At 46.5% G+C, this 27,683-nt stretch overlaps 2 protein-coding genes across 3 annotated transcripts; one reads left to right on the top strand and one right to left on the bottom strand.

Moving 5' to 3' along the window:
- Window positions 1–2,579: 2,579 nt before the first annotated feature.
- Window positions 2,580–14,180, bottom strand: PEX5 (peroxisomal biogenesis factor 5). 2 transcript variants are annotated; one of them, XM_030234613.2, is made up of 16 exons: window positions 14,150–14,180; window positions 13,662–13,864; window positions 13,234–13,269; window positions 12,913–13,045; window positions 12,065–12,199; window positions 10,953–11,058; window positions 9,684–9,774; window positions 9,201–9,317; window positions 8,743–8,835; window positions 8,447–8,566; window positions 7,716–7,859; window positions 5,511–5,581; window positions 5,128–5,343; window positions 4,853–5,018; window positions 4,496–4,653; window positions 2,580–3,698 (listed from the first exon to the last, which is right to left on the bottom strand). In XM_030234613.2, the coding sequence occupies exons 2-16, from the start codon at window positions 13,809–13,811 to the stop codon at window positions 3,497–3,499; spliced, it is 1,938 nt and encodes a 645-aa protein (XP_030090473.1). In that variant the 5' UTR covers window positions 13,812–13,864; window positions 14,150–14,180; the 3' UTR covers window positions 2,580–3,496. The 2 variants fall into 2 exon arrangements, with proteins under 2 accessions (XP_030090473.1, XP_018763810.2); XM_018908265.3 differs by lacking the exons at window positions 9,201–9,317; window positions 14,150–14,180 and having other exon boundaries at window positions 13,662–13,946.
- A 5,430-nt stretch (window positions 14,181–19,610) lies between these two features.
- LOC103827166 (solute carrier family 25 member 33-like) lies at window positions 19,611–27,665 on the top strand. Its single transcript, XM_009102647.4, has 7 exons — window positions 19,611–19,689; window positions 23,896–24,072; window positions 24,591–24,668; window positions 24,968–25,068; window positions 25,664–25,730; window positions 25,928–26,211; window positions 26,313–27,665. The coding sequence occupies exons 1-7, from the start codon at window positions 19,649–19,651 to the stop codon at window positions 26,510–26,512; spliced, it is 948 nt and encodes a 315-aa protein (XP_009100895.1). The 5' UTR covers window positions 19,611–19,648; the 3' UTR covers window positions 26,513–27,665.
- The last annotated feature ends 18 nt before the right edge of the window (window positions 27,666–27,683 follow it).

Below are 27,683 nucleotides of genomic sequence, written 5' to 3'. Positions count from 1 at the left end.
GCAGGGCCCAACTCAGAGGAGAGAAAGTGGCAGAGTGTGTGTGGTCAGGGCACTGAGGCAGGCTAGGGCATGAAGGAAGTACTGGCAAGAACATACTAAAAATAGAAAAGATACAGAAGTGGGGTACAGAGGTTGGGAAAAGGGCTCCCCCTGGGGACACATGGACTGCAGTAGGACCGTTCTACTTGCTGTCTTACAGAAACTGAAAGAGCAGACCAAAAAAGAAGAGGCAGCGGGCTTAAAAAACAAAAGAAAATACTTCAGGAATTCAAACACAGTGCTTGCATCCACAAGACAACGTGAAGACCAAAGGCACCATGTGGTTTAAAAATCAACAAGTCACAGGCAGAGAAAAAATTTACCAAAGGCTCTAAGACAAACATACTGATGCACCTTCTGAGTCAGACATTATTTCAAACAGCAGATTCCTAGAGAAAATGAGACTAGCCACTGTCTGCTTGCCTGATGCTCTTTCCATGAAGACTCACATCAGGCCACGACCCCTAGAGCATTCCCCTAGAGAAGGCCTGGTCTGAACACCTTCCAGACCAGAAAGACCTCAGCACACACAGGCACGACAGGTAAGAGCCTGGGACCCAAAACTTGAACTCAGGGGGGTGCAACTCAAAAAAACGCCTCAGAATTGTAATAAGGCTCAGCAGCTCAAGAGAGGAAACTCCAGTGGTGAGGAATAAGCAATGACAGCACAACCACTTCCTTGACAAGGATGGAAGTTAACGAGGAACACTGTGGCTAGAGGTATAAGGACCTGAAAGCACATTTTCATTTTCTGGCTGGGTGGTAAAGCCATCACCAAGAGATTCTATAACTTCTTGGGTTCTTAAGCAGCAAATAAATACAACACTGAAGGAAGAAATACAGCAGAAACATACATCAGAAATATGGGTGGAAAAGCATGTACTGAACTGCCCTCTTTGACCACTCACTTATGGCTCTATGAAAGGTTAGTGTCTTGTAAGCCCAAGAATTTGGTGGAGGTCATGCTGGGATCTCTTACAAATTTTCAGTGGTGATAGGCCCTGCCACCGTTCTGAGCATTGGGAAAAGTGAAAAAATTGGAGAGCACAATCATTTGTAAGGTCTTCAATTCCCCAATCTAGCATTAGGGTTAGGCCTGTTGTGAGCAGGGGGTTGGATTAGGGACATGCAAACATCCCTCACTGCCTTTACCTGAATGTAGAATTTTTGGTACTTGCTATCCACCCATGCTGTACAACCAGGCTTGGTAACAGAAAACATGGATGTGGCTGGGAATGCAAACTAGGATCATGATGCATACAGGGCATTAGCACAAGCTGGGTTTGGACACCAGAGACAGGGCTGCAGAGCTCAGACAACAACCGTGCATGGAACCAGAATGCAGATCCAGTGAGCCAGCTGGTGCTCACTGCATCAACCCCACTTCCAAAGGCAGCTCTCAACAGGACAGTCACACAGGACCTGGACAGAGGCAGCTCAATCTTCACTCAGCCCTGGGAGACTAAACAGAGACTAGTGAAGGTTCAGCCTCAGCAAAATGTAGAGCAGAGATGCTGTGAGATAATTTAGCAGGGACAGGGGGAAAAAGTTGAGAACAATTTCCAGGGAAAGTGAACAAATGGTAACAGCCAAACTACCAGCAGGGACGGGGGAAATGTGGGATAGGGAAGGACACCAACAAAAAGTCAAGAGGTTAAGCAATATTGCAAGGGAAATTGAGGCAACTAGGAAACCTAGGAGAGGAAAAGCACTAAGGAAATCTGAGGATGAAAACAAGGGAAAGCCAAGGAATGGTAATGGGAATATGAACACAGAGGAATGTGGTGCACCAAAGAGGCAAAGGAAATCAGTGGTGAGAACAACAGCAGAGAACTGGGGAAGGGAGAACAACCAGACAGCAAGTGAGCCACAGCATAGGCATTGTTTGTTCTTTCACCAAGCAAAGAATCTGACAGAGGACTGAGATAAGTAAAAACCAAAAGACATTGCTGACCAGCAGTGTGGGCAAGCAGGACACAGAAGCAGCATTTCCCTTCCTTTCAGACAGCAAAAGCAGCAGGTTGTTTTGCATGCACTACAGCAGTCTCAGAACAAGGCATGTAGGTCTCAGTGCCATAGGAGTGGATGGGAGATACAGGGGAAAATAAAGCTCAGAAAATATACAGCAGATACTACTCTCTGCACACACTTTCTGCTCCAGCAGAGAGAGAAAACCAAGCCTGTGAGGTGAAAGTACGAAAAAAAAGGTGCCTGATGGAACAGGAAGGGGCAGCCCTTCCTACTCAAGTCCCCAGCCTTGACTACTGCAGCAGTCGGATTCCTTAAACAGGTGATAAAATGTAACACAACTTCCCCCTCTGCAGAGGGCCAGAAGATGGAAAAAAAGGGCATCACTGACCTCTTAACCTGAGCAAGAAAAAAAGAGAGCTTTTGGCACAGGGAGGCTCTTCTGCTGGCTCACTGAACTGAAGCCTGGGGCTACAGCAAAAAGAGGTCCTTTAAGCTTATCTGCATGCGAGCTATCAACAAAGCAAAGCCTGGGTCAAAAGGGGAAAGAGAAACAGAGAGAGAGTCTAATCTATCTTTTGAAAAGTAGTGGGCTTATACCTTTATTATACAAAATACTTTACAATTAAAAAACATTTTCCCCAATAGAATCATATACAGATATTTATAATTAACAAGATTCAGTTACACACAAGATGGGGACTTTCACACAAAGGGAAATAATGACAGATGAGCAAGAGAAAATTAAGACTTCACCCCTTTCCCCACCATATTTTGGAAGAGGTTACATTTCAGACTTTTATTCCTATCACCTTCTCTCAAGCCTGAACTCTGGGATCTCCCCTTACCCTGACGGGGTAAGGGCCTCCACCCATGTCCCCAGCATCAGTACAATACGCTTGTCTTAAAAGGTTCATGAAGAGACACTGAGAAGCAGCATCTGGCTGTACCATGAAGTTTCCAGTGGCCAGGAAAGGGGACTGCTCCCTCAGTTTTCCCTAGCAACCCACGTATACACACATGCAAGCACATACATGGGAAGCATGCTCAAGCCCCACAACTTTTCACCCTTTTGGGTGAAACAGCAGTCCCATCCCTCCAAAGCAGCCTGCACTCAAGACATGCCCTTGCAGGCAGTCTGCAGAATGGCTCTCACAGCCAAGGTCTCACAGCCAAGCTGGGCACTACTGCAAATGCAGTCTGGCAAGAGGGCTGGATGCTGCTGTCTTCCCCATTTTGATCATCAGTGAAGCAGCAGTGTCAGTCGTCATGGAGGTGATAATGTGAACCATTCAGAAATGCTCAGGCCACAACAGACAGGCTGGGGAAGTTGCACACTTCACCAGGGGGTACTCAAAAATAAACAGTTGACAATGATCTGCCCTACCAGGGCAAAGATGTGTGTGAACCCTTGTGAACATTTTCTCCCTAAGAAAGGTCATTGCTGGGCTTGGCAACTGCTGCACTCGCAGGGGAGCCTATCCCAGAGTCACTGCTGAAGGCCAAATGCTTTCAGCAGCGTGGGCAGGTCACGGGCATCAGCTGCCCCATACAGGTCACTCTGCCCCAGCATGGAGAGGGCCATGCGCAGGGTGCTCCAGATGTTGTCAGACATGGCTCCTTGCTGCCCCCGGGGACCTCGGCTCTTCTGCTGCATGTGCAAAGCCTCCAGGAAGTGCTCCACAGCCTCACTGTCAACAGGAGAACATGCTTAGTGGAAAAGATGGTTCATTTCACACTCCCTTCCCCATTTGCTTCTAAAGTATTTCCCATCCAAAACAGTTTCCTCCTCTTCCCAGATCCTACCCCACTCCAGAACCAGAGGTCACCCTTTTCCCTCTAGAAGAATCAGGAGTCCAGATGGCCTCCACCTGTAACTGCATGACACTTGGATCTCTGGGCTGAGTCCACACACTCACTCTGCTCTCCTATTGTAGGACTGTGCCCCCTGTTGACAGAGTGACCAAATTATTCTTTGTCTGCTTAAAAAGGAAAAAAAGCCCAGAAGTTTCTCTCCTCAATTTGGTCAAAAACACCTCATAGGACCTTTGGGACTTCACCTCAGACCTGGGGCTGCCAATTGGACAGAGGCCAAAAGGCCCTGCCTAGGAAATTCACTAGAAAAAGAAGAGAACAGGGAAATAATTGCTTTTGTGGAGCGTTTTAGCAGGAGCAGGAACCTCTTGCCCCAGCTCAGGTTTTTCTCTGAAAGAGCTTTGTTATTTTGCCTTTCATTAAAACTTTTTCTGTTTCCAACACTACCTCAGAAGCCATCCTGCTAATTTTATGCCATTCTGGGTAGCAGAGCTATCTCGGGTGCAACTGGCTCTCTGAGAGCTCAAGACTTGGCTCAAGGAGGAACCTATCACCCTATGCCAAGAGAAGGCTGCAGGCAGTGTGGCCCTGCTCTCATAACCTAGGGCAGTCTGTGTCCCACAAACACACACAAACCCACAGGTCACAGCAGAGCTGCCCAGCCTGTGCTCACCGGTGGGCGCCCAAGTTGATGCAGCTGATGCCCAGGTTGTAGCGAGAGCGGATATATCCCGGCTGGAGCTCCAGGGCCCGACGATACGCGGCCACTGCTTCTTCACTCCGATTCCCATTGGCCAGGGTGGCACCCAGCTTGTTCCACAAAAGGTGGTCCTGCAGGAAAGGGCACAGAGAAAGGACTCAGATGAACTGGATCTCCTAAAGCTCCAAGCCAATTACTCCTTCCTCATATGTCTGTCTTTTCCTCCACTCCAAATATGCACCTCTCACACATGCAGCGCCTCCACCCAAACCTTCACCCAAAAACCTCCTAGTGCCTCCAGCACACACCCCCAGTCTGCCCCTTTCTTACATTGGGGCGCACACTGAGTGCAGCACTGAAGCAATCCACAGCCTTCTCGTACTCGCCACTGAGGTTGAAAAGGACACCCAGGCCACACTGGACATCAGGATCCACGGTTGAGGGGTTGCTGCGCACAGCTGCTAAGAACAGCTCCTTCACCTCCATGAACAGCGAGCTGGAAAAGCACAGACCAGGATATTGGTGTACTGTGGAGAGTCGGTCTCAGGCTGCTCGCTCTGCTCCTGCCTGGACCAGCCTGAGCCCAATTAGTAACCATAACTCACTCAGAGAGCAGGGAACTCAGTACACGCTTGGAAGGCCCCAGGTTTGTCCCCGAGACACTCTCCTCGGGTCCCTTGTTCAGCAGGTGGGCATAGTCCGGTTTGTGGCGCAGCCAGTCCCGCAGGGTCTCACACGCCTGCTTCTGCAGGGACTCATTGGTGAAGCTGACTGCTAAAGCCATAAGTGCTGTCAGGTTCCCAGGCTGCAGCTCCAGGCACCTGCAGAGGAAAAAAAGAGAAGTGAATGTAGCATTAAATCAGTGTAGGAGACGCCCAGACACAGGAGGTAAAACAATCAAGACAGAGCACCCCGTGACAGCCATGTGGTCCTTGTGGCACTACACAGCCAGCAAGAAGCCACTCAGCAGCTCTGCAGCAACACTCACTGTCTGAGGGCACTGATCGCCAAAAGCTCCTGCTCATTCTCTGCTTGGGTGGTTCCCAGATATTGCCAGGCCTGGGGAAGACATAAATGTAAAAAGTTAGACTTACAGAGGAAAAAAAATCAGTCAATAAGCCACTAACACAGAGATTAAATCCAGTATATTATCCTGCACAGTTTTAGAGTGAGATCAAAGTATACACATTAGCCACAGGTCTAAGTTCCTCTCAAAAGATAGACAGATAGATGTCATGGCACATAAGTCCTCAAAGACAGTAAAACTGGCATTGTTATAGTGAACAGAAGTGAATGTCTACCTGGAAATCTATCATAAAGCAACTGTTGGTAGTTTTACACTTTTAGATCACAGAATCTCCACTTTTAACTTCTAACTGTGGTCAAACTGCAGAGGAAGGAGGAAAATGCAGATCTCCTATTTCCCAAGAACAAAATGGCATAGCAGCAGTGCTAATAATAAGGAGACCCCCGAGGCAGGCAGCTGTATGTACTTGTGCAGTGGTCCACTAGCAAGTAGTAACCTTGGAGAGTTGACTTTCAGACCTGAAAGTAGAAGCACTGTTAATTTTACTGAATTTCCAATCATCACAACACCAGTACATGAAAATGACTTCCACCTCCAAGCAACTGATATAAGGAACACTTAACTAGGCACTAAATCCAAAGTATCTGTTCACTTTACGTTGATAGCCACACCCCTGGTCCAAAACAGGCTAGATAGTTGGTGGGACTGTCAGCATGATATACCTGCTTTTTGAATGTATGTCACAAAATAAGGTATCCACTGCCTCAAGGAAGGAATTAGCAAAGACACAGAAGCCCTGCAGAAAGCTATCTACACCCCTGAATCTCTCATGCCTCACCATACATAGCTAGCTGCAATTCAAGCAGAGCTGACCAGCAATAACTGCAGTGTTCTGCCAGCAGAAGACCTGATGAGATTCAACGTAAAGTCGTGACTTGGACCAAAGCAAACATGACATCTCCTTCAGAGCAATTGTTCACGTCTATTTGATCACTGTTCCATTTGTGAAGTCTTGACTTCTCCTGTACATTTTGCAGTCACAGTAGAAGAATTCAGAATGTTTTTAATACAGCTAGCCAGAATTGGCCCAGGATTTCTTCCCTGAAGAATTCAGAATGTTTCCAATACAGCTAGTCAGAAATGGCCAAGATTTCTTCCCCTAAGGTTTCAATTACCTCTCCATCATGCTCAGTCTACAGTCCACACTGTCTACGAGAAAAAAGCAACACTTCTAGAAGGGCATTAACACCTTTTGACCACTTTAAAGCTAAAGCAGGGCTTCAAACCTTCTGCTTACTTTTCACCAATTACCAGTACCCTAGAAAATTAGATGGCTATTCCCAGAAGCCAAGAACGTCTGTTCCAAAATGTCACTCATATTTAAGTCTCAGGGTAATCAAATTATGTATGTGCAGTCATATATAATTAGCAGGGCTTGAACAAGACATGCTGAAAATTTAGCAGCCCTGGATCCTTGAGGCAGGCACTCCAGAAAGGCACCACATGAATGTATTTGCATTCTTCCTGAGAATATCCATTTTCTCTACCCCTGGAAAAAGGCACACAGGCTACTCTGTTTCTCAATTTATCCTGCAGAAACTGAAGTGATTTATGGAAAAAAGTATTCACTTAACAAGGAGCTGGAACTCTGTCTTTAGAGTAAAAATCCTTCTTGGATGGCAACTTCAACATTCTTCTTGGCCCACAACTTCAATTAAGACTGTGAAAACACCCAACCTTTTTGGGTCATATGTTTTCCTAACACCTAGATGAAAGACTTAGTCAGAGCCTGGTCTAATGAGCCTCTCAGAATTAGATTTTAATACAGATAGCACTGTTCCACCAAAAGCTTCTCCAAACTTACAGTGCCAATAAAGACTTTCACAGAAGCAACTTGAGAGATGAGAACTCCTTGCCTTGGCTCCATGTACAGTCTCATGTGCTCCAAAGATTTTACACAGCTCTGGGCCAGATAACTTTGTGCTTCCTGTAACTGACCTTAAGCTGAAAACCTCCTCCCTCAGAGGGTCCCTAAGGATTCACACAGATCAGCTACAAATCCAGGGCCACTGAAAAATGAGATGTTTTCATACACCCTGCACAGGTCCTAACACTGAAGGGGCAGCTGTCCTGACAGCTCAGCCTGTTATCCCTGCTGCCACTCACCTCCATATGATCTGGCTTCTGTTGCACTGCAGCCTCAAAGAGCAGGACAGCGTTGGGAAGGTCGCCTTGCTCCAAGCGCTTCCGCCCCTCTTCAAATGCATCTGGGTGATCCCTCATGGGATTGTCTTCCTCAAACTGGTAACCCTAGCAGGACAGACAGACAGGGGCTAAAGCTAGAAGATGGGCTTAGGGAGAAGAGCACTCTCTACAGCACAGCACTGTCTAGTCTTGCTGCATCAGGAACACTCAAGATGCACACTAGCCAGCACCTCATCCTCATTGCTAATTTGTAGCAGATCAGAGAACAACAGTGGTTCTTCCTGCCTGCTCTATGCTGGAAAAATCCTCCAAACCAAACCTGGAGTAAGTTGATAGAGAAACAAAATATTTAGTATGTATCTTATTAGCTTGGAGGGGAATGGAGCCAGATGAGGGGCAGGGATGGAGCCAGGGGACACAACACTTGAACTTATTGCAAAGAATCCCTATATTCACTGGTATTTGGTGCTGGATTAGAACCAAACAACATTTGCAGACAAGCCCAAGTGAAAACACTATTTAACCCTTAGATGATCTGGGACAAGGGTGTAAGCGACAGCAAAGCATCAGCGTGAGAATAAATCCCAGCAGCATTTGGAGTCTGTGGAGCTCAGAGTGAGGCAGATGCACTGCCAGTCTCCCCAGGGCAGCCCACCACAGTGCTAGGGCTGAGAGACCCTGTTCTCCCCTACCTTGTCGTATGATGAGGAATTGAGGTCTTCATATTCAGAGAGCCAAGGGTGAGCCTCTGCATCTCTCTTGGCCATCTCTTCACACTCTGCCTGGAGTTTGTCCCAGAACTCCACATCTGACTGAAGGGAGAACAAAGTGTGACTGGAGTACCTCGGCCATAAACTCACGTCTATAGACATGCCAGAGAACTCCCTCCTGAATGTCTCCAGCCCTCCTCAGAGCATGCAAAGGAGAGAGACAACCCTACCATGGGCTCTCAGTTGGCACCCCAGCCCTCCTTCTCAGCCAGCTTTACCTCCACAGCAGCCTTTGCCTGCTCAAATTCCGTATCAAGAGTTGACATGTTCCCAGATCGCGCAAATTGATCCACCCAGGCATCGGATGCCCCCTGGGAGTTTAGAAACAGAAACACACCTTTCTTTTTAGAATTTGGCAACCTCAGGGCACATCCCAAAACAGCAGGAGGGTCTGTAATGACCCTTCTTCCCCATCAGTTAGAACTGATGGCCTATGAAGTGGAAACGAATTCATCTGAATCTCCTCTTCCTCACAGATGCTGTGGGAGATGAGAAAACTCAAACTGTCCAGATACATTCCCATCTTCTGGCTAGACTCTGCTAAGAGCCCAACAGCCCCTCCCTTGTCTCCCTCAGCATTGCTGAGAGCTGGACTTGTCATTTTCCTTTGCTTCCAGACTGTGCACTGTGGCAAAATGCCTTCTTCCTTCAGAGCATACAGGCCTGGGGCTCCTACCTGCTGCTGTATAAACTCAGCTGCCCATTGCTCTGCCTGATCTTGGTCTCTGTGGGTCACCTGATTAGCTTCGATCGATACCCTCCCATCTCCGATCTGGCGGACAAACTTTAGGAACTGCGGCAGAGAAATGAAACAAGGGTGGAGCTGGGCAGATGCTGTGCCCACAAGCCCTCAGCCCATGCCCCCCTCCTTCACTAAGAGGGCTTCTCTCTGCAGAGCGAGCACAAAAGGCCCAGAAAGGTAGGAAGGACCAGACTTCACAAAAGTGGAGATGGATAACATCTAAAGTGGATTGCAGGGTTCAACTCCCAGGAATCAGGGAAGAAATGGAAACATGGGACAACAGGACGCTTTATTCCTTTACTATCTTCAGCCATCTCAATTCCCCACACCCTTTATTCACAGTAATATAATTACTACTAATTATGTAATTACTAATTCACAGTAATAATTAATCTCAGCCCCAGTAAGATTTCTCACCTCAGTATTCTTGAGTTTCGGATCATCCACTTTGGAGAGAAAATCAGTAACAGTTTTCTTAAGATCATCCTCAGGTTGGTATTCCTCATACCTGTGTTCCAAGGCAGTAAAAGGGAAAGAAAAAGAGTTCAGTGTTGCCTGGTATCAGACTTTCTCTAACAAGAGTCTACACAATGGGGCAGACAACAGAACTGAGAGATACAACCCCTCCTCAAAGATTCTGGGCTTCTCCTAAGTGATTCGCTTCCACTATCCATCTGTAAAAATTCAAAATGACTACTATGTTAGCTGTGCAGTGACTAACAGAAACAGCAGCAGAATTAAACAATTACAGTGTCAGCACAGTTCTGCAGAGCAGTCTGGATTCCTTGCCAAGCTCACATGCCATCAGACATTTCAAGTTTTAGCACTACCAGAAACAAGGTCATATATCCAGGAACAAAGAAAGTAGGTCATGCCCACTGAAGAGGAAAACAGTGCCTTGGAAAAGCATCAGGTCTGCAGAGGATTGAGGGCTTACAGCAATGACACAACTCAATATGTCTTGTCTGGCTTACAGCAGGATGGGACCACTTTGAGGTGTTACCACGACCTTCATTCTTGGGGAAGTTTTGGAACTGGTGGCAATAACAGGAATGTCAATTATTTGCAGAACGTTATCAGAGAAGCCAAGAGCCAGGTGCAACAAGAGTCCAAACATACAAAATTTTTGTAAGGAAAGATCTTAGAAGCCCAAATTGCTTGTGTGTGTTTTGCTTCTTTAACTGAAAAACTTGATTGTACCCAACAGGTACCTAAGAGAGATGACCCATCTTTAACCTACCACAAAAAAACACATTAAAATAATATGCAGAAGGCTGAACCTATCAGTAAGTCAAGGAAAGGCTGGAAGTGGTTTGTCAGATAGGAAGAATTACACGATGAAAGTTTACAACTAGTACAGTCTAGTAAAAAGCATCTGTTGCAGGAAAAAAGTTCCTGAACTCACTCCTGAAGTTACTTTAAGGAGCTTTGCATCAGGCATGAGATTAACGTAGCCTACATGATCAATGTATCTTCCTGGAACTAGAGAACAGAAAAGCTACACTCCTAAAAACTTCAGTTTGCAAGCATTGTTTCTGCCTTTCTCTGACACCAAAGGCCTGAGAACACCAGTCTAAGTCAAATGATTGAAAAGCATTCAGGCCACAGCAGATATCTACCACCTTTCCAAGCTTCACCCACCCAAGTGCCTAGCAGCAGCAGCTAGCCTTGAGAAGTCAGACTCACCATTTATCTGCCAAAGACTGATCTTCTGATTCCCCAAGCCACAGTTTCTCCTCTGACTGCTCCAGGTATTCTTCTGCCCACTTGGCAGGAGACACGGACAGCGGATCTGCAAAGGAAGAAAGGGGAGAAAAGTAGGACAGGCAGACCACCACACCTTTGTGTATGCTTGCTTCTTCTACCTTTGTTAATGCTGGTCTAAAAATCAAGCCTTTGGTTCAGACAGTGAATTAATACAGATGCCACTGCGGTGACGATAAATGTGCGATTTTCTACTTTAATATCACAACTTCTTCATCTGCTCCCTGTGGGATACTATGTAGGTCAAGAAAATTAGCAATGCATTACAAGTCTCTGCCAAAAGCACAGCCTACAAGCACTAGGTTTTCATCAGTACTTTCTCAAAGACCTCTGTAACTCTAATTTATATTTTCAGAAATGTAAAGAGTGAAGGTCAAAGAGTGGAACTGCCCAGCTTTCTACAGTGGCCACCCCTGAAGAATAGCATATACTTGTTTCTTTTCCATAATTTCCAGATTAGGGCATGTGTGGTAACAGGACCCTATGCCAGAGCCAGTTCTATACACAACACAAGAATGGCTTTTCAAATAAAGCTTAACCTTTGGGCCAGAAACACTCACTTTGCACATCTCCAGGCTGTAACATCCCTCTACCTTCATACAACTGATACAAAATATTTGACCAAAGCACACTAAAGAGAATTTACCTTGCTCAAAGGCAAATTTAGCCTTAGGAGAGGGAATTAGAAGACATGTAATTAAGAAGGCCATCTCCAACTTGCATCTGTTGAATCATAGCTTTTATAAAAGCAGTTTAAACAGTATGCTTCTCTGAAATTCCCTAAGTAACCTAAGTTAACAACAAAAGACCCTTACACCTAAATGAAAGCTCCCACACCACACTGTTCATAATTTGACCTAACAATGCCATCACAAAGCAGCTTTCCCACCCTCCACCCCATAAAGGCTGCTACAGGAAACACTGACTGCTGGGCCCAAAGCAATACTCCAATTTCACATTCAGGAGCTCTTCACTACACACAGGCATGTGACTGGACATCACCGTGACAGTGACTCCAAAAAAGGACACTTCACCTGTCACTTCAGCAATGAACTCCTGTGACCAGTCAGCCTCATTGTAATCTGAAGAGACATCACCAGCATTATCTGCTACAGCCAGGAATTCCTGGGTCCAGTTTTCAGACAGTGCCAAGGCTGCCACACCTGGAGCTACATGAGAGAAAAAAAAAAAAAAAAAAAAACCAGAAGTGAGGACTGGAGCACTCAAAGGCATCATTTATGTGTTCTAGGCTAGCCCTAATCACCTCTGATCTTTATCTTTGTTAGAATAAAATCACAGAAATATTTCACTTGGAAGGAGTCTCTGGAGGTTGTTAAGAGTTCTCACTGCAGATTAAGATGAAAGTCAGAGATTAAGCTGTTCAGGGCATTTATGAGGTAACTTCTGAATTTGTCCATGGCTTGCAATTCCCCAGCCTCCCCAGATACCTGTTCCAGTACTGAACTGCCTGCTCCAAGGGAAGAAATGTTTCCACATACCTAATCAGTTCCCCTTTCCACAAATCATGTCCATTAGCCCTTGTTCTTCTCCTGACTATTGCTGTGAAGATCCTGACCATGGCTGCTGAAGATAGCAACAAAAACACACCACCCCCTGCCCCTGAGACTCCTCTTCCCCAGGTTAAAATGTCCAGCTCCCTCAGCCTTTCCTCTTACAACATGGATCCCTGTTCCTTGAGTATTATATCGATCTCTGATGAACTTGTTCCAGTAGATCAGTGTACTGGGAAGCCAAAATCCAGAAAGAATAGTCCAGATCCAACCTCAGAAGAGCTCAATAGACAGGAGAAAAACCCTGCTAGGAGCTTAACCATAAACATCAAGATCTTTTCCAGCTCTCCACCTACTTCAGCTCCCCTCACCTCGCTGAGGGGCCTGTCTGAAGCTTGACTGTTCAATCTCTTGCATCTCAGCCAACAGGTCATCCATCTTAAAGGTCTGGGGTGCACGGGACAGCAAAGGGGCATTCTGAGCTTGCAGAAACTCTCCAACCAGCTGCCAAAGACAGAGATGGATTGCAAACATTGCACAGAAGATGAACAGGCAGAGCCATGGAGTGTGAGAGAATGGCTTGTCAGAAAAAAATATTTGCATCAGGTAAGGGGTAAAATAACAGTGTGGATGAGAAAAGCTTTAAGAAGATTAATCAAAAGCTGGAAGGAGACCAATAAATCTGTTCTTACCTCATCTTCAGTGGCTACTCCCAGTGGTTTGGATACCTGCAGGGAATAGTGGGCAATTGTGTCAACATTGATCCCATGCCCCTCTCTACAGACAGACAGCGTGACCCAATTAGATTGTATCTTCCTCTTCCTTGAACTTAGCCTGTCAATATTTTTCTTGCACTAGCTGCCAGCTAGGGGAGCAGGAACACTTTGAGGGATCCTGTCCAAACCCCTCCCACTACTGTCTGGCTTAGGGCCTGTGACAGCAAGGCACACAGTTCACCACAGCCGCCAACATCGCTGGAGAGCCCACAAACGTGCCCGCACCCCACAACCCTGCTTTTGCCTTTTTCCGCAAAAAACCACAACACGACATCAGCTGCAGCGAGAGCCCCCCAGCCCCCGGCAGGACCCAGAGCCAGCCCAGCGAGCAGAGCGATACTCACGGCTGCGGCTTCGGACGTCCCGGGGGGCCAGGCCAGGGGGCCCTGCAGCCCTTCCTGCCGCAGGGCCTTGTCCTGGGTGAAGTGCCCCGCCAGCTTCATCAGGGGGTTGGAGCCCCCGCACTCCGGCTCCACCAGCTCCCTCATGGCCATGGCGCCGGGCACGGAGGGAGAGAGGCTCGGCGCCGAACCCGCCGCGCCTGCACCTGGCACCGGGGCGGCACAGACAGCGGGTGAGAGCCGGGCGGAGCGACCGCCTGACCCCGACCCGGCTGCCACCCGCCAGCACCGCCTCCCCCGCGGGCCCGGCCCGGCAGAGGACGGACACCCGCCCGCTCGCCCGCCCGCCCGCCCGCCGGGACAGCAAGACCGCGGCCCCTGGCCCTGGCCCCAGCCCCGCGTCCCCGGCCGTCCTCCGTCCCTCGTCCCCCGGCGCGCTCCGCCCGGGCCGCGCCCGGAGGGGCCGCGGGGCTCCCCCGCCTGCTCCGTACCTGGGGCCGCCGGGGCGCGCTGGGCTGGCACGCTGGGCGGGGCGGGGCGGAGCCAGCCTTAAAGGGACAGGCGCCGGAGCGACTTAAAGGGACTGAGCGCCAGCAGCGCCCGCATGGCCGCCCGCTCCGGTACCCGTCCGCCCGGTAGCTCTCCCCGCCGTGCACTGCTCCCGCAGCTCCGGAGCCGGCTCCCGAGGGATGTGCCTCTCTGCCGGCCGTGGAACGGTGTGTATGTGGTGTGTACTATATACATCTCATTGTATTTGCAAATATACATAAATATATATATATACCCATAAATACATATATTCAATGTGTATGGCATGTGTGAAAAATACGTATTTTATGATTGGCTTTTCGCAAATATTAAAATGAATATTATATGTTTTATGCTAGAAAGTTATGCTGTATTAATTATCTTAACTAGTGTGTTAGATATAGTTTTAGGTCATAACAAAATGTTAAAATAGAAACTATGCTATGTAAGATACTTTTTTTTTTTTTTAAAGAAAGGACTCTCACTAAGATAGCAACCACAAGACACCTAAATCCTTCAGAGAAAGAGAATTTATTGCTCTCTTATCAGAAGAAACGAGCTTCTTCCTGCCTCACTCAGGCTTGAAGATGCCGTCAGGATGAAGAGGAAGAAGTTGACACTGACCAGACAGAATCCTTTGCTTGAATGGAATTTATGCTTCATGTATGAGGTGTATGAATATGCAACAGGCTATTGTTTTTAAGGGTTAATCCTCTGTTAAGGTGTGTCCTTTTTCAGGCTTATGCTGCCCAGAAGAAGGTACCCGTACCTGCGTAACTCTTTGTTTCTGTTGTCTCATATTGTCCTAATCCAAATTGTCCAAAATTTTTATTACTGTAATTATATTGCGATTTTTATTACCATTTTATTACTATTAAACTTCTAAAATTTTAAAAACAAGTGAATGGCATTTTTTACAGTATGTATGTATATATGTTTATGTACATACAAGAGATGTATACATGTATGCCCCATGCACATATCACTTTCTTTGTAAATATGCATAAATGTATATATTCATATATATTTCCAATGAGATGTATATAGTGCATATGCATAGACGAGCATTTACTGTATCAGTACAGTGCATTGTCCGGCTGATGGATTGATATTTTGCTGTTTGCTCTGGGATGGCTAAAATGTTGCCGCTGGCAGCCACAGGTTGAGAGTGCACACATTTAGCTGAAAAGTATGTGATACCTTCAGATAAGCCGTCCAAATGCCAACTCCTTCCCAGCCTTGATCCTCCTACATTCATGGTTCCAAAGGACAAGCCACCTGGAAAATCAGAGGTCATTTGTGTGTAGCCTCTAAAAGAATGGGAAAAGCACCAAGAGGGGGTTGCACGATGTGTGCTGACTCCTGTGACATTAGGTTGCTAGAAACAATTTGTTTTCAGAATCATATCCCATCTTCTTCTTTTCAAAGCAATATGCTCCTCTGCAGGGTCCTCTCCAGATTTCTCAGGTTCACATCTGTCCAAAATGTGACATCTGGTGCAGTTTTAGACACAATTCTTTGACAGCCAGTCTTCCTGCCTTCTCTCCTTACAGCTTTGAAATTCTTGTGGCATCTACAGCCAGTTCTGTGCTAGCAAGTCGCATGTATGGCTCAGCAGGAGCATACTTCTTAAAGTTATAAGAATTGGGGCTGGAAATACAACATCCACACCAAACACGCTTGGGGAGCTTTACTCTGGACCATGTCTTCCTTGGTCCCATGGGGGCACACCAATTAGTGGTTGACATGCCCTATGTGCAGCTTAACAGCACCAAAAATGAATTTCATTTGCTCACTGTGAAAAACATCAATCACTTGTTTTTAAAATTTTAAAAGTTTAATGGTAATAAAATGGTAATAAAAATAGCAATATAATTAGAGTAATAATAATTTGGACAATTTGGAATTGGACAATATGAGACAACAGAAACAAAGAGTTACGCAGGTACGGGTACGTTCTTCTGGGCAGCATAAGCCTGAAAAAGGACACACCTTAACAGAGGATTAACCCTTAAAAACAATAGCCTGTTGCATATTCATACACCTCATACATTTATGATGGATAAATTCCATTCAAACAAAGGATTCTGTCTGGTTAGTGTCAGCTTCTTCTTCTTCTTCTTCATCCTGATGGCATCTTCAAGCCTGAGTGAGGCAGGAAGAAGCTCGTTTCTTCTGATAAGAGAGCAATAAATTCTCTTTCTCTGAAGGATTTAGGTGTCTTGTGGTTGCTATCTTAGTGAGAGTCCTTTCTTTAAAAAAAAAGTATCTTACATAGCATAGTTTCTATTTTAACCTTATATTATAGCCTAAAACTATATCTAACACACTAGTTAAGAGAATTAATACAGCATAACTTTCTAACATAAAACATATAATATTCATTTTAATATTTGTGAAAAGCCAATCATAAAATATTCATTTTTCACTCACACCAAGGCTGTCCTGCAGGACAAATCCCAGCCCAGCAAACAGGGATTACTGTAAGACTCGTTTTGAAAGCACACTTCTGGCATCTTGGAAGGTTCAAATAAGACTCACCTGCTATTACCAAATACCAAATCCTATGTATGCTGAGTGTGATCAAGGATTAGCAAGAGCACTTGAAGAGAGAGGCATGAAGAATGCTGTGGGGTAGAATCCCAAATGATTTTCAAGAAGAAGAGAGGGGCAATACTGCTCCTAAGTAAAATCAGTAGACAGCACAAAGACATGGAGAAGGGGACTGTAGGCACAAAGATAAGGCATGGACAGAAACCCAGAAATCATCACAGACTTGGCAGGGAGGAAGACATGAAGTAGTTTTGATTTGTAAATATTTGCAACAAGGTTTTGGAGTATGCCCATGACACCAGCCCATGGTACCAGCTTGGCCTTCTGGTTCAGGACAGGGACAGGGAAATACTGCTCTTTAAAAATTAGCCCCCACAGCCTTCCTGCTGAAGAGCTGGATGGCTCTTTATCCCTTAGAGTCCCAAAAGACTTTGATGCAACTGGAAGGACAGGAAGTGGCAGTGGTGGCAGAGCATCCAGGACAACCACAGCTATTGGTTGTTGGTGGATAAGTATCCTGCTGAAGCCACAACTATTTCTGCTTGCAGGCAGAAAGCAAAGGGTCTGATCTAAAGTCAACAGGAAAAGAAGCAGAGTCAATGCACCCCTGCAAGTGAAGTGAAAATAATTTGGCAGCAAGAACTAAAATATCAGGGGGCCCCAAAAACTCTTGGAGAGATGAGAAAGGCAAATAGTACAGCTCCTGAAAAGGCTCTTCCAGTCTCTGCATCCTTCAGCTGTTCTCAATACCAATACCCTGACGAAGGTCCTGGGCCAGTTGGAAACCAGTGACAAAATGGAGGTCTCTGTCTAACTATTCCCCATTCTAACTTCATGAAATTCATTATTTCTTACCACATGCTTTTATTAAAGTGTTCTACACTTTCAGGCTATTTCTCCCATTGATCAAGATCATTCGTATATGATTTTTTTCCTACCAAATCCTTTGCAACCCCTCTCAGGTTAATGTTGTCTGCAGATTTTAATAGATACAATTTTCTGGTCCACTGTATAAATTACTGGAAAAAAACCCACACTGATAGCACACTGAAAACAGATCTTTGCAGGACTCCTTGAGACTTCTTTCCAGACAGACAGCATAGCATCAAAACCTAACCTTAGAATTTTCCAATCAGCATCAGATGCTCCCCACAGTGATTTCAGTAGATCCAGTTTCCCATGTTTCCTAATGTGCTTCTTAGACTGCCAGATGAAAGAGTAAAAATCCTACTGAAATCAAAAATTTAACATCTATTGTTACTTCCTTGACCACAAGGACAAGTCTGCCATGAAACATTGGTTTAACTTGATCTCTTCTATCTGCAAATGGAAAATGTGAGTTGCCTATATTATATTTATTTGTTCCAGTGTCACAGGGGAAGGCAGTAAAATGATGCTGGCTGACCAGTAATTAATCAGATTTTCTTTTTTTCAATGGCCAATATATTTGGCCTTTTCCAGTCTTCTGAACATCTCCACTGCCTAGATATCTCAAAGATAATGTCCAGTGGGCTGTTCTCCAGTTCTCATCATAGCATGAAGTTCATCAGCCCTAACTGGTCTGAAAACCTTGACTTTGCGTAAGTGCTTAGAAATCTAGAATGACTTTTTCCCCACTTGCAACTGGTGCTATTTAAGATATTCACCTGGCCACCACCACAGTGAAGATGAATGAAAAATGCTTGGAGCTTCTAGGTATCTTTGGCCAGTTTCCAATTTCACTGACCAGAAAGCCAGTATTTTTACTGGTCATCCTCTCATTGCCCAGGTAGCGACAGGCACTATTGATGAGCTGATAGTTCTGTTCTTTTCACCCACACATAAGGCACTCATTTCCTTTTCAAAGTATCTTTGCTCTCAGTTGGACTCAGTTGCCATGTCTCCCTTAATTCCCTCTCCTCCAGACTAAAACCTGCAATTTTTTGCAATTCTTCTGCTTGAGTGGCCAAGGTAGTTATGCCCCTCTGTGGATTCACTTGCTGCATTTGTCTCTGTTGTAGCAGCACTGTACCCAGACTGGACACTCAGTCAGTCCTGTGTCACTCAGTGCTGTGAGTGAAGGCTCAGCAGTACAGAGCTGTTCTGACAGCTCGTTTCATCTGACCCACAGGCTATCCTCCTAAACACAAAAACTGATCTGATGTGTGCCTCTTTGGCAACAGCATCATGTTGATGTACATTCTGCTATTTTTAAGGAAGATGATATTCAATGAACTCTGATGCGCTCTGAAACTGTGCATTTGAAAAAGCAAGAAAGGATCTTTTGCCACTGAATATTCCCTGTCTTTCTCACACTGATCCTCCGAACTTCAAAGTCATGGGTCTAATTTATTCAGAGGATTGGGGGGCTTTTGTGGAGAGCATTGGCCCGTTTTTATATAAACCCAAACATCCAAAGAAACATCTTTCTGTATTTATATCACATTCTGTACTGCTGAGATTTCACTCACAGCACTGAGTGACACAGGACTGACTGAGTGTCCAGTCTGGGTACAATGCTGCTACAACACAGACAAATGTAGGAAGTGAATCCGCAGAGGGGAGTAACTCATGCGTCCCATGAGTGAGGACGAGCGTTAGGAACCACTAGGCTCTTCTCTTGGACCCATCGCTTTCCCGTGGTCAAAAAAATCAGTTTGCCTTGGCTTCCCTACGTGCAAAACAAAGAAGAGTTTGTGGAAGTTTGGGGGTCGGTTTGGAGGTTTTTGGGTGGTTGTTCGTTTGTTTTTATGGGAGAGCATCGAGTGGCCGGGCCAAAGGAGCTGTGTGAATTTTCACCCGTACATATGCACGGAGGAACTCTGGCTCCCCTCGCAGCGTCCCGCCCGCCCCTCCCGCTGCCGCCGCCCGGGCGCCTCCTCCTGCGGCGGGGCCGGCCCGGGCCGGGGCCGGGCGGCAGCGGCGGGGCCATGTCGCAGCACAGCACGCTGCTCCACCTGCTCGCCGGAGGGTGAGTGCCCCGGGAGGCGACCGGGGGCAGGAGGGCGCCCGGGGGAGGGATTCGGGCCGCGGTGTCCTGCAGCAGCCCGCGCCGAGGAGCCGGGGCAGGGCAGCCCCCGCCGGCTCCGCCGTGCTGGCCCTCGAGGTCGCGGCTGTGCCGGTCCCGATCGCGGCTCGGCGGCGCGGAGCAGCCCCGCAGCGCCGCGGGAATGCCTGGCTCCACGGCTTGGGAAGGCGGAGAGCCTCCCTGTGGGACACTGAGTTTGGTCCAGCCGGAGCTTTCCGGGGATGCGGGGCAAGGGAAGCGGGGTGCTGAACGAGAGCGCCACGAGGCCTCTTCAGCGGGGCATCCATGTGTTTGGGAGGGCGCCCAGCTCTCTCCAGCAGCGCATGGCTGAGATTCCTCTGTCACTTTTCTGGCTTTAAATAGTGCGGCTGATTCTGGTGAGTCAGGTGTTTGGATCCCAGCCGTGCCTCTCTGCATTAGAAGCATGCCCCTGAGCAAGTAATTTATCCCGTGGCGTTTCCCCCTTTCTCGCTTTAAAGTCTCAAAACAATGAGCTTCAAGTTTATGGTGCACTGAAGCAGAAAATAATGTGGTCCTCTGGATTTTGCTGAGTAACTGCAGAAGTCCTGCTTAGGCATCCACCTAGTCCTTTTCCAAATCCCACCAACCTGCTGGAGTCTGTGTGTGACAGTGAGGCCTGTGATCCAGCATGTACAATAAGGCACATAGTTTAATTGCTTTTAATTAGTAGATTTTCAGTTTTCTGCAGCTAATCCAGTTCTTGTGCTATATCAATCTTTGCATATGTGAACCTGTCCTCTCTGTTCCCGTTGTTATTTTGTATATGTTATTCTCTTTTATAAATTTATCCTTTGAACTATATATTCATTGCATCTTAGACTTTCTTAATACATTTATCTTTCTTAGCTTTCTTCTTAAGCTTTTCTTCATCTTTTTTCATCCTGGTTCCTGAAAAACTGAGAGTTTGGCTTGTGACAAGAATGTCACTAGTGGGAACTTTGTCAGTCTATCTCGTCCTCATCCGTTAAACAATACTCCTGAATTACAACCCTAATTAAAACCCTGGGGCTAATAACGTGAGTAAGAGATGAATGAGAAGTTCACTTTATTGCTGCACTATATTTAATATTACTGGTTTGTGTAATGAAACAAAACAGGGTCTCGTTCGTGAAGGAGCAGTTCTCCACTTTATCTTCCAGTGTAAGAGCCAGGGACCAGCCAAAGAAACTTGTGAGAGGTTTGTTCAGAACTAATGCAAGAACACAGTTCTTCTCACAGTGTGCAGTTAAACTGTATGACTCCTGGCAACAGGATGGTAGAAGGTAAAGGCTTCTTATGTGCCCAGGAAGCGTTTTAAAAAGGTGAATGAAAAAGAGTGTGTTGAAGGCTACTAAAAGCAAGGCAACAGTTTTGGCTGAGGAAATCCCTGAACTGAAAATTGTGGGAAGCTGGGAGAGTATTCTGGAGGTATTTCTCCTAGTCTTCTGTAGGTGACCTTTATTTTTCTGTGTCCTAGGCAGAAACCTGGTTTAACTGCAGGTTTGTCTGATCCAGCACTGCTGTTCTTAAATGAAGATCTTCAAGCCCTCTTAATTTTTGGCTAGCCTAAGAGCTAACATGAATTACCAGTAAACCTTGTTGCCTCTGTGCATGTGCTTATACACTTTTTAGATCAGTTAAAAAATGTTAGCAGTGTCTTCTGTATTTCTCAACTAATCCTCTTTTTCTGTCACCTCAGACTTGTTGGTTTTCCCTTTAAAATGTGAAAGATCTAGAGGCAAGTACCATTTTCTGAGGTAAAATTACCCGCCTTCTTCAATTAGCACTTTTTGCTGCAGCTTTCCTCTGAGAGTACATGTTGTACTTATTTTCACTGCTGCTCTTCATCCTATTTTGCAGAAATTGCTTTAGTTCCTGCTTCTAGAGTAATGACACATAATTTTCCATTTCTCCTGAAACAGAAGAATTTTGCAGACCTATGTCTTCCATAGAGTGTAAGCAGCTGTTTCATCATGTAATTCATGGTAATACATCACAGTTGAGATTTCTTCTAGTTTTAAACAACTGGTACACCTCATTTCCTTAGCTTTAATTAGTGGATGTTCTTTTTTCCTCTTTAGTCTTGCCATTGATGCACAGTGGCTCATAGTGGCCCTTCACCTCACACTCTCTTTCTGCTGATTAAATGGCCACTATGCTAAGGAGTAACAATTTCTTTAATTGTTATTATTTCTTTTATAATACTTTTTTATTACCTGTGTGCATCGGTAGCTTCAGGAACGTGACCTCAGGAAACTTTTACGTATACTGGAAGTATGTGTTCAGACTCAGGTCCTGACCATTGCAGGTGGAGAGTTCTTGAAGAAATTAGATATTAAGCTAACATTACATAAACTTTTGCTTCCTTATGTACTATTAGAGAGAAGAATTATTAGTATACCAAGCAATTGCTTCTCTCAGTGTGTTCCTGATGTATTGTTTGCTCAGCTATAAGATAAGGAGTTGAAACTGCCCTATTCGGACCTTTCAGACCTTGATCTGTCACCACTGTACTCAATCTTTTCCTGAACTGGAGACTGTACTTCTGGTCAAAGAAACAACAGGCATTTAAGTCTGGAGCCTGCATAAGACAAATTAATAGAATCTAAGGTAAAGAACAGGACAGTTGGATCCCTAAGTGAGTATTATCTGTATGGGAAGAATCAACGTGGCCTTTGTGAAAGCAGACCCTGCCTCATGCAGCTCTGGATTGCTACGTAGGTTGTGTCTTGGAGCCTGTGCTTGGTCAGCTTGTTGACCCAGAGAACCTGAGCCACGGTGTTCACTGCTTTGCCGTGTGCTGTCTTCTGAGCTGGAGCTAAATTCAGGAGGCAGAACGTTGCAGACTCCCCACCACTCATCATACACCTCCTGAGGGAAATTGCTGCTGATGGACTGCTCTGCAAGTCGTCACCACCACTGTGGTGTACATCTGCCAAGGGCTTGACAAAGCCACATGAGTGTTATGGAATAGCATAGCTAGTTGTGGGCATCATTAGCTGCATCATCTCCTGGCTGCTATATCTTCAACTCTTGGATGTGCAGTAGGCATCCAGGTCTCTCTCTTTTTTTTTTTTTAAACCCCCCTTCCTCTTGGCAATGATAGTGAAGCCCTAGGAGCAAAGGCTGTGAGAATACTGGATATGTTCACTGAGCTGTATAGACTTTTTCAAAATAATTCTTCAGAACTCTAAGTGTTTGCTATCCTGCACTGTCACATGTAATTCTGATGATATACCTGATTCTTCCCTAGTATCTTGTAGTTCTTTGGTTGGCTTTTCTTTCTCTGGAGCAGAGTGAGCTGTTTATTAAGCCTCCATCTCTTGTGAAACAAAGCAATCTTGGCTGTTGCAGATGTGAACAATTGTCCATTTGTCAAAGCCTCTTGCATGGCTTGCATGCAAATTCATCTCAAAATGGTCTTTCGGGTACTGAGTATTCTCTAGAAGAGCAGAGTTATCAGTCAAAGGATTTAGAGGGACAGAAGCTGAGAACCAAATGTGTCAGTTCTGACTTGTCCCTGGGTGGTGGAAAGGGAAAAAGGGGATATGTGTCCTTTCAGCATTCCTGCAGTGTGACGAGAGCCATTGATGGAGATGGTTCATGAGTTCCAAAAATAGGTTTTGCCTGCTGAAGGTCAGAGTCCTCTTTCATTAAGCAAGCCAGGCTTGGAGAGAGCCTGGCTGTTGGCAGAAACTACAGATCTTGCTTACAGGGCCTTGCAAATGTGGGTCTGATGTAATTGTGGATTAAAGACACGGGCAGGCTGAGAGGTGGGAGAGTTCTGTGCTGCCACTCTGTGAGCCAGTGTGGCTGGGTGAAGTGTGGGCCACAGTGCTGGGTGACCTCAGCAGAAGGCTTTGCAGTGAGGGTGGGCAGCAGAAATGTTTGCTCTGGGGGACTGCTGAGTCCCCATGGACTTGGGACTCTTTGTCTCAAACAGTGAGTAAGGCTTCAGAGTGAGGCTGCCAGATGATGTCCCAAGCTGAGCTGTTACATTAATCAGTGTCAGAGCAGGAGGTCGTGTGTGACACAGGCTGGGGTACCTAGCCTCCTCTCCCAGAGAGGTGAGGTTGTGGACAAGCAGGGTCAGAATTATTGTCCTTTTGTGGCCCAGAGGTCATTCTTACGTGTGCTGCTGTGCCCTAGATGTGGTGGAACAGCTGGAGCCATCCTGACCTGTCCCCTGGAAGTGGTGAAGACACGTCTGCAGTCATCCCAGCTGGCACTGCGGCCTGTGTGCCTCCCAGAGATACAGCTGCCAGGGATGAGTGTGAGGCTGATGAATCCCACCCCACCATCTCCTGGAGTGCTCAAGTTGCTGAGGTGAGTAGGACAGGGCAGTGTGCCTGTTAGCACCAGGGAGGTGATGGTTTGGCCATCAGGGAGGGTGTGAGGAGAGAGAGAGAAGGAGAGTTGAGCTGAGGATCCAGAATCCACAAGTGCTATAGAAAGTTTGAGCAGAGCACAGCTACATCTGCTTCTCACTAGTGATCTGTGCTCTGCAAGGCAGCTTAGGGGAGTGGGAGAAATTTCTCAGCTAGTGGTTGGATCCGACCCAGAGGGATGGCATTTTCAAGAATAGGATGCAGTGACTAGTGAAAAGTGTCCCTGCAGGAACTAGATGATCTTTAAAGTAATTTCCAACCCAAGGGGTTCCATGATTCTATGACTGAAGGAGAGAGAAGTGATTGGAGAGAAAATGAGAGCAGAGCAGAAAAAGGATCACATGGGAGGTGAGGAGAGGGTGCTACAAGGAATACTTAAGAACAAAGAAGAAGGAGGAGCAGGAGAGTCCCCAGCTTAGTTATTCTTCTGATTTCTCTGTTCATTTCCTTCTGTAGGGCCATCCTTGAGAAGGAAGGCAAACGGTCCCTGTTCCGAGGTCTGGGTCCAAACCTCGCTGGGGTTGCTCCTTCCCGGTGAGTACTGCTCCATGACAGGGCCTCATGCTGGACACTTCCTAAGGGACCTGTGTCATAACTGTCACTCCACTTTCTGAAAGCAGTCTGGGCCTTGTGCTCATGTGTCACAGGACCCCTTCACACAGACATCCTCTGGAGCTTCTGATCATGGTGTTAAGGTGATTGCTGGGGGCCAGGTATAAATGGTATCTGATGTCACGTTAGACAGAACTATCTGATGTCACGTTGGACTGCACAGTAGTGTCTCTGCTCCTCATAGGGGAGCTGTAACCTCTTCTGTATTTTTTTCCAATCAGGGCTATATATTTTGCTGCCTATTCTGCTACTAAGGAAAGGCTTAATACTGTGCTGGTGCCAGAGTCCAAGGAAGTACACATATTAGCAGCAGCCTGTGCAGGTGAGCCTTTTCTGTCTCAAATCAAAGCCAAGAGATCCTTCTGTCTGGAAATGCCTGTGTGTTTCATTCCTTCTCCATTGCTGCTCTGAAGCTTTCTCCCTCCACATGTGGAGAAGTGAGTTCTTTGGGTAACCCAAATGTTTTCTCACTCTTCATTCTTCTTAGTCTCCTCTCTTGAAGTCCTGTCTTTACCCCTTCAGCTGCTATCATGAGCTCCATTCTGCTGTGAGAGGGGGAAGGCAGTGTGTAATTTAGACCACTCAAAGAACCATTTCTCTTTATGGATTCCAGTTCTCTAGCAAAATCCTCCACTCTTGAAAAATTAGCATTCTGTTTCCTGCCTCTTTGTAACACCCGAGCCTGTAGCAGGGTTTTGTTGGAGGCAGAGGAGCTAATTACCACTAGACAAAGGCTGGAATAGGGGAGGAGGAGAATCAAATAGTCTGCCCTAAATATCTATTCTCAAGGTCATTCTCAAATTGCAAATGCCTGCAGCTTGCCAAGCAGAGCTCTGAGAGCTGATAGATCAGCACCTCTTCACAAACTGTCAGCATGATCCTGGCACTCATGGCTGTCTTCCTCTTCTGTTCCCCAGGCATCAGCTCAGCCACACTCACCAACCCCATCTGGCTAGTGAAAACCAGGATGCAGCTGGAAGCCAGGTAAGGCAGGCCTGCAGTGCAGAACCACTCCATGTCACATCAGGATTGGTTTGGGGGTTGGTGGGCAGAGAGAGGTCTGTGATTTCTCATCAGAACTTGGCAAGTCATAGGCTGGGCAAGAGGCTTATGGCTGTGTTCACAACAGCACTGTAGGTTGGGGTGCAGTCTGCTGTCCTCACCCTCTCCCTTCTTTCCAGGGTGAAGGGGGAGACGGCCAGCAACGCTCTCCAGTGTGCCATGCACGTGTACCGCACAGAAGGCCTGCGTGGATTTTACCGTGGGATCACTGCCTCCTATGCTGGAGTGTCAGAGACCATCATACACTTTGTCATCTATGAAGCACTGAAAAAAGAGCTGAGAAACAGCCAGCATTCCCATTCCCCATCACTCACACTTCCACCCAACAACAGCGATTTCTTCGGACTAATGAGCGCCGCCGCTGTCTCCAAAACATGCGCTACGTGCATTGCCTATCCACACGGTCAGTGGGTGCTCTCTCCTTGCTGCTGCTCCCCTTGGTGGGAGATGCCAAGCCTCTAGGATCCATCTGCTAATATGTGGCTTCTCTTCTTGTCTCCCCAGAGGTCATTCGGACGCGGTTGCGAGAGGAGGGCTCCCGGTACCGTTCCTTGGCGCAGACTCTGCAGCTGGTGGTCCGTGAAGAGGGACCCTTGGCTTTATACCGGGGGCTCCTGGCGCACCTGATCCGCCAGATCCCAAACGCAGCCATCATGATGGCCACCTACGAACTCATTGTGCATTTGGCCTCTCCCACCTTGTAAGCTGTAGCACTTGGCTGAGGCTGCTCTGGAGGTACAGGGACATCGTGGTCCTGAGACCTGGTCTTTTGCAGGGCTCTGAGAGGAGGTGCTTTTTGTCACAGATCAGATCTGGGTCAGGCGTTCTCAGGACACAACAACTATTTTGTGCCAAGTTTTTTGCTCCAATGTGCACAGTGTAGCCCTTTTTTTTTCCTTCTGGAGATTTGAATTATTCCAGTGCTTCAAGATGTCAGGGTACTGGTTTGACAGTTCCTTTTGTCAACTCCCTTGATGAAACAAAGGCTTAGAATTTACTGGGAATGAGACAAAGCAGAAAAGTTTAAAGAGTGTCTTACCCCAGCACGTTCACTTCTTTTGGACCCAGTAACAACCATACATGGGCACAGTTGGGCATGAAGACAGGCTAGAGCTGAAACATCTGAGAGAACTGCAGCAAGCAGAGATCTTGTGCTGCAACCTTTGCCCTCAGAGGGGCTCTTCCACTCTCACCTACCATACTGCCTTCTTGCCCCTAAGGAGGATTTCTCAACCTTGGCTGCCAACAAATTGCAGAATTTTCCCCTGGGTCCCTCACATGTTGCAGCCATTGCCCCAAGATGTGTCAGTCAGCTGACAGCCCCTTTTTGTCTTGCAGGGTCTGAAAAACCAGACCAAGTAGATCCAGGGAAGAAGCACAACCTGCTCTGAAGCACTATCCTAACAACTCATGCTACTGCTGGACTCAGAGCCATGCTGTGCTACTGTCTGTTGTATTTCCATCTCCTTCATGCTCAGCAGAAATGGGAAGATGCCTCCTTCCCCCAGAAGTGCTGGGGCTGTTCTACAAGTTGGAACCCCTGGTATAAAAAAATACTCTTATCATACTGATAAAAAAAGATCATATGAGAAGATGGATGAAGCTAAGGAGATTTGGCCTGTTTCTGTTGAAACACTAAGTGTATGAAAAGAGCTTTATTTATTTTCCTGTGTTCAAGAATTCAGTTTGCTGCATGTGCTGCATTTGCCTGCGACAGGCTTGAGTGCCTTCTATTCTTTTGTGGGTCCCCAGCACTGAGTCCTGGGGAAGGCTACATTGTGTTTACAGAGCATTTTGATTCTCAGAAAGGCTCAGGGGAAGGGTCGTGAGTGATGTGTTTTTCTTGCTTCATCACATATGCTAAAAAATATAACC

The sequence above is a fragment of the Serinus canaria genome, chromosome 1 (assembly GCF_022539315.1).
Source record: "Serinus canaria isolate serCan28SL12 chromosome 1, serCan2020, whole genome shotgun sequence".
In the NCBI taxonomy this organism is placed as follows: domain Eukaryota; kingdom Metazoa; phylum Chordata; class Aves; order Passeriformes; family Fringillidae; genus Serinus; species Serinus canaria.
Note: the sequence above shows the minus strand (reverse complement) of the source record. Positions and strands in the feature narration are given on the sequence as shown.

What these genes read in the sequence shown, in the direction of transcription:
- PEX5 (XM_030234613.2), bottom strand. Translation starts at nt 13,811, where the DNA reads ATGGCCATGAGGGAGCTGGTGGAGCCGGAGTGCGGGGGCTCCAACCCC. An exon ending in GTTCATTGCTGAAGTGACAG is followed by an intron (nt 11,059 to 12,064) that starts GTGAAGTGTCCT and finishes CTTCCTTTGCAG; the next exon opens with ATCCGCTGTCCGTGTCTCCT. An exon ending in ATTCCTCATCATACGACAAG is followed by an intron (nt 7,860 to 8,446) that starts GTAGGGGAGAAC and finishes CTGTCCTGCTAG; the next exon opens with GGTTACCAGTTTGAGGAAGA.
- LOC103827166 (XM_009102647.4), top strand. Translation starts at nt 19,649, where the DNA reads ATGTCGCAGCACAGCACGCTGCTCCACCTGCTCGCCGGAGG. An exon ending in GGAGTGCTCAAGTTGCTGAG is followed by an intron (nt 24,073 to 24,590) that starts GTGAGTAGGACA and finishes TTCCTTCTGTAG; the next exon opens with GGCCATCCTTGAGAAGGAAG. An exon ending in ATTAGCAGCAGCCTGTGCAG is followed by an intron (nt 25,069 to 25,663) that starts GTGAGCCTTTTC and finishes TCTGTTCCCCAG; the next exon opens with GCATCAGCTCAGCCACACTC.